At 44.6% G+C, this 2,335-nt stretch overlaps 1 protein-coding gene and 1 long non-coding RNA gene across 3 annotated transcripts in view; one reads left to right on the forward strand and one right to left on the reverse strand.

The window, feature by feature from the left end:
* Positions 1-412, reverse strand: part of LOC125484807 — a 6,276-nt gene extending 5,864 nt beyond the window's left edge. The window contains exon 1 of the long non-coding RNA XR_007263627.1: positions 318-412. This is a non-coding gene — a long non-coding RNA (uncharacterized LOC125484807). The remainder of the gene's footprint in view (positions 1-317) is intronic.
* Positions 413-424: 12 nt separating this feature from the next.
* The window catches only part of LOC109914929 (protein diaphanous homolog 2-like), a 395,717-nt gene continuing 393,806 nt past the window's right edge, over positions 425-2,335 (forward strand). For both annotated transcript variants that reach the window (XM_048605014.1, XM_048605013.1), the window contains exon 1: positions 425-986. In XM_048605014.1, coding sequence (XP_048460971.1) covers positions 867-986 — 120 coding nt within the window. In that variant the 5' untranslated portion in view covers positions 425-866. The remainder of the gene's footprint in view (positions 987-2,335) is intronic.

A 2,335-nucleotide genomic window follows, 5' to 3' on the forward strand; every position in this document is an offset into this window, starting at 1 on the left:
AACCTAAGCTGTTGGATTACTAGCCCAGCGACAATACCATTAAGCCAACCAGCTCCCTGATTCCTGCTTTGATTTTCACCACACTGTTCCTTATAAGTGAAGTCAGAGTTGCCTTTTGAGTGTTTCTCATGAATTTGCTTCCACTACTATTTTTAGACATTGCTAGTATCTCAATGCAAGGACATAAACTTAAGAAAAAAAAGAATTTGACAGCGAGAGAGAGAGCGTCTTCCCTCTGAATAATTTAACACTATTTACTATGTGTGTGTATGTGTATGTATATGTCTCTTGGCAATTGTTCAGAATGGAATCCTCACCTCTTCCGTGACCCACTCAGAGCTGCACACATGTGGCAATCAGTCAGGCCCGGCCTGACGTCACCCCGGAGGAACCCGCTGACGTAACCATCCGAAGTTGGGGGTCGGGAATGGGTGTGATTGGCGTCGTGCTCAGCCAACCGGAGGGAGGCTGGCGGCAGCGGGGCGCGGCCCGGCGCCTGCGCCTTGGGGTGTGGGTGTGAAAGGAACCAACCGTTGACAGACGGAGAAGGGGAAGGTAGTGGTGTGTCCGTCCCTTAGCTTATGGCTGGAGGGCATTGAACTTGGGGAATACTGCTGGTTATCAACGTGATTAAGAAAGTAAAACGGGTTTTTATTTAAATTTTGGGAGCAGGAGCCGTGGATTTAAGATTTAAACACAAGAACCATAAAAAAAGGAGAGGCAGAAGAGACGTTGGTGTGAGAGCGGACCAAGGAGGATTTGTGAGCGTGCGATGTTCGGCCGGGCCGCTGCCGCCCAGCAGCGACACCTGTAGATAAAGAACTAGCTTCCCGGGGGAGCCCGGATCCTCCGTCAACCGCTCCAACATGGACGGGCAGCCGCCGGCTGCCGGAAACGAATCGCCTCCTCGCAGCCGGGACAGGTCTGACAGGTCCTCCTCGAAGAAGAAACCTCCCGAAGAAGACCCAAGAAACAAAACCAAGCTGGTGAGCGCCCCGTACTTTTCTTTCTACACGCAGCGACTCTTCCAATCACTTGCACCGTAGTGGTGGTGGTTGTTGTTGCCGCCGCCGCTTCTGCTGCTGTTGCCTCCTCCCCCTGTTGTGTTGGGGCAGCTAATGAAATAGCCAGGTGTGATTCGTCAGATAAGTGTGGTGTAGTTTTGCAGGCCCTTCTTGCTCATGCCGGGCGGCACGGTGGTATCTGCACTTCCTAAGCACGTTGAGCCCTCGATTAGTTTGCAGTTAGGTGCAGGGTTGCATTTAACAGATATGGTGTTGCTTGGCGCCCACGTTACCGAACAACTGGCCCTTCCACTTTTACCTCCCAGTCTCCCTTCTATAAGATCGTCAGGGCCAAAATTTGTACCTTGAAATGTAAGTTTTTTTTTTTACGATTTGTGCATTGAACAAATTTTTTTCAGATTTTTAATCTGCAAATGTTTTACGTCTATGGAGAAGGAATCCCGTGTTGCCATTTTACTCCATGGAATAAATTCAGCATTTAATTCGATATCTCATTCTAATACACATTGTATATAACGCCCATTTTAAGAATGTGTTTGTGTTTGAGAAGGCAGGTGATTAAACTGTGACACAGGTTGTAACGATGGGTCTCTCCATGTTAGTCATGCATGGAACTGGGAACATGTTATGTCAGTCATTCAACAGGCCCATTAATAAGATTGAATAGCCTGCATATCATAGCAGAAAGAAAGGAGAAGAAATTGGGCACCTTTTTACAATTCCTCTTACCTATAGCTGATCAAAAGTTCTAAATAGATGTCTTGGTTTTTTAAGAAAAAAAACTTTAAAGTTAAGAAGCTCCTGAATATGGCAGTCTGACCCAGTGATGTTTAAACGATGTGTAGATTACCTTTTTTTTTGCTGTGTTTTGAGAATCAGCTGTGAAATCACTGAAATGTTCTAATGTTAATGATGATGTGGAGGTGCTAGTGTTAGACTGGGGTGGACAAGGTCAGAAATCACACATTAGGTTATAGTCCAACAGGTTTATTTGAAAACAGGCTTTTGGAGTGTAGCCCCTTTGTCATGTGAAGTCAGTACTAATGATTGAAGTGCTATAAGGAAGATTGTCACTTGCACCCTGTAATTAATATTGTTAGATTAAGTAACCAATTACTGTTAACTTTAAAAAGAGTATTTCATATTGTAGTTAGTGTAAAAGTAATGTAGTTAGGCACTAGATTGCTACACTTTCCTTCCTACATATAACACCAGCTGTGAGAAACGTGTAACCCAATATTTGCTTGATTTGTATTTCCAAATTCAGTTTCTATATTGTACTGTGTAGTTTTTCCTTGTTTCAGATGAAA

The sequence above is a fragment of the Rhincodon typus genome, chromosome 14 (genome assembly GCF_021869965.1).
Source record: "Rhincodon typus isolate 14 chromosome 14, sRhiTyp1.1, whole genome shotgun sequence".
NCBI lineage: Eukaryota > Metazoa > Chordata > Chondrichthyes > Orectolobiformes > Rhincodontidae > Rhincodon > Rhincodon typus.